The sequence below is a fragment of the Mauremys mutica genome, chromosome 4 (assembly GCF_020497125.1).
Source record: "Mauremys mutica isolate MM-2020 ecotype Southern chromosome 4, ASM2049712v1, whole genome shotgun sequence".
In the NCBI taxonomy this organism is placed as follows: Eukaryota; Metazoa; Chordata; order Testudines; family Geoemydidae; genus Mauremys; species Mauremys mutica.
In genome coordinates, this window is record NC_059075.1 from 125,292,579 (window position 1) to 125,294,960 (window position 2,382).

General features: G+C 52.2%; 1 protein-coding gene across 1 annotated transcript; it reads left to right on the forward strand.

Moving 5' to 3' along the window:
• Window positions 1–742: 742 nt before the first annotated feature.
• LOC123369051 (C-C chemokine receptor type 1-like) lies at window positions 743–1,744 on the forward strand. The gene has a single exon (XM_045014420.1). It carries the CDS (start codon window positions 743–745, stop codon window positions 1,742–1,744), a length of 1,002 nt encoding a protein of 333 aa, XP_044870355.1.
• Window positions 1,745–2,382: the final 638 nt, after the last annotated feature.

Sequence of the window (2,382 nt, forward strand, 5' to 3'; positions counted from 1 at the left end):
TGGGAGTCCTGAAGCAGCTACACTGCAGTGTGCGCTCTCAAAGAATCAGAAGGGAAACAGGAATAACTCATCCCCTAGACAGGATGCTCCCTGCAGCAGGCAAAGGTGCTGAGCACTTGCTGGCACCCAAAGGTGCCCAATACGCAGAACTGAGCAAGACCTGGGAGCTGCTGTTTTGCACAATGGGGGCGGAGGGATGGGCAGTAACTCAGTGGCCGGAAAAGAGCCATTCGGGAGCAGCCTCATGGTGAATGATGATGACAGACTGAGCATCATTCTGCCGACGTCTCTCTAGTGAGGTCGCACCTGGCTAGTGGATATGCACAGGGCAATCCCTGCCCACAATCGGGCTAAGCACAGGGCAAGGAGTCAGGACTAGGGTGACCAGGTGTCCTGATAGTCAGGGCTTTTTCTTATATAGGCGCCTATTACCCCCCCTCCACACACACACACACACAACCCATCCCAATTTTCACACTTGCTGTCTGGTAACGCTAGTGGGACTCCTGGAGTCTGTGCCCTGCCCTTACTGACTCCTTGCATGACTTTCGGTAAATTAGTGTCCCTGTGTGCCTCAGTTTCCCCATTTGTAAAATTAGGCTAATCCCCTTTCTGCCAGGGCTGCTATGTTTGTAAAGTGCATGGGATGGCCAGACAGCAGGTATGACAGCAGGACCCAATGGGTATTATTGGTTATTATTATTCTAGACTCTGTTGTTCTGCTTTCATTCAAGTTGGAACAATGGATTTCCCAGCCACCACAGCCGTTGTCTTCCTTGCCTCCAACAGCACCCTGAACGACACCACCACACACAGCACAGAACACAGCTTCCTTGGCTTGACCGTGAGGCAGCTCAGATACGTCTTTGCTGCTTTCTGCAGCCTGATCTTGTTAGTTGGTCTTGTAGGAAACCTGTTGATGCTGCTGGTCCTGATCGAGGGTCTCCAGAGCAGCAGCAGCAGCAGCCACATCTCCACCTTGACCAGCACCCTCATGATCAACATCACCATCTCTGACCTGCTCTTCCTCCTCTACAATGTCACGGTGTTGCTGCTGACTTTTCTCCAGGAGGACTGGCAGATGGGGGTGGCCGTCTGTGTCAGCAGCCAGAGTCTCTCCATGTGGACTATGTTCTGCAGCTTTTACAGCATGGTGGCCACATCCATCCTGCGCTACGTGGCCGTGGTCCATCCCACCTGCTCCTTCTCCACCAGTAAGGTCCAGAGGCTCCTGCTGTGTATGAGCATGTGGCTTTTGGGCTTCTTCATCTCCATCCCCAATTGGCTGCACCAAAGGGTCATGGTGGTTGGAGACACCCATTACTGCGTGCTCCTCCTGACCCCAGAGCAAACCTTCCTGTACTTCCTCCTCTTCGGGGGCATTGCCTTTCTCCCCTTTGTGCTGCTGATGCTCCTGTGCTACTCCAGGATTGTCCAGTCCCTCTGGTGCCGGAGCACCCACGTGGTCCATTCGTCAGGGAGCACCCAACTCAACCAGAAGGCCACTGTCATGATACTGACCATGGTGATGGTCTTTGTGCTGATGTGGATACCTTGTTCTGTGGTGATCTACCTCTCTGCCACTCACCGCCTCTCTCAGACGCCTGCGGCTTTCGTAGCCTCCAGCTTGGCCATGGTGCTAGCCTACTCCAACTGCTCCGTGAGCCCCCTCATCTGCTTCTCCCTTTCGGACCAGTTTCGGAGCAGCCTGAAAAAGCTGCTCTTTCGGAGAGGCGCCAGGTGAGCCGGAACACGGAGCAGACGGTTCATCTGGGGAGGAGTGGTATGTAGTTAAGAGAGGAGGCGGGTAAGAGGGGACGTGGTAGAAAGATACAAAGTAATGAAGAGGAGGAAGAAGATAGACTGGGTGCTCCTCTCTACTCTTTCTGGTAAAACAGGAACTAGGGGGCAGCCAATGGAACTGAAAGGCAGCAAATCTAAAACTGATGAAAAGGAAATTCTTTCTTTCTTTTCGTTTCTTTTCTTTTCGTTTCTCCACAAACCACAATTAATCTGTGGAACTCATTGCTACAAGATATGACTGAGGGCAAAAGCTTAGCAGGATTGAAAAAGGATTGGACAGGTCTATGGATAATAAGAATCACTGTTGTGTTAGGGAAAAATAGAAGGGATTAAACGTTCAGGGCACGATTCAACATCTTAACTGACATTGACTCCCTGGAGTCAGGGAGAAACTTCCTCCATGGACAGGTTATTCCGGAATTGCCCACCAGGAGGTTTCCTCTGAAGCAGCTGGGGCAGGGCACTCTCCCAGTGATGATTCTGGACTGGATAATCCAGTTTGGCTGTTCCTAGTGCTGCAGGCCTGTCTAAACAGCAGCGAGCGCTCGCTCGGGGCTTTGTGCTTTTTGGGGCCCCTGC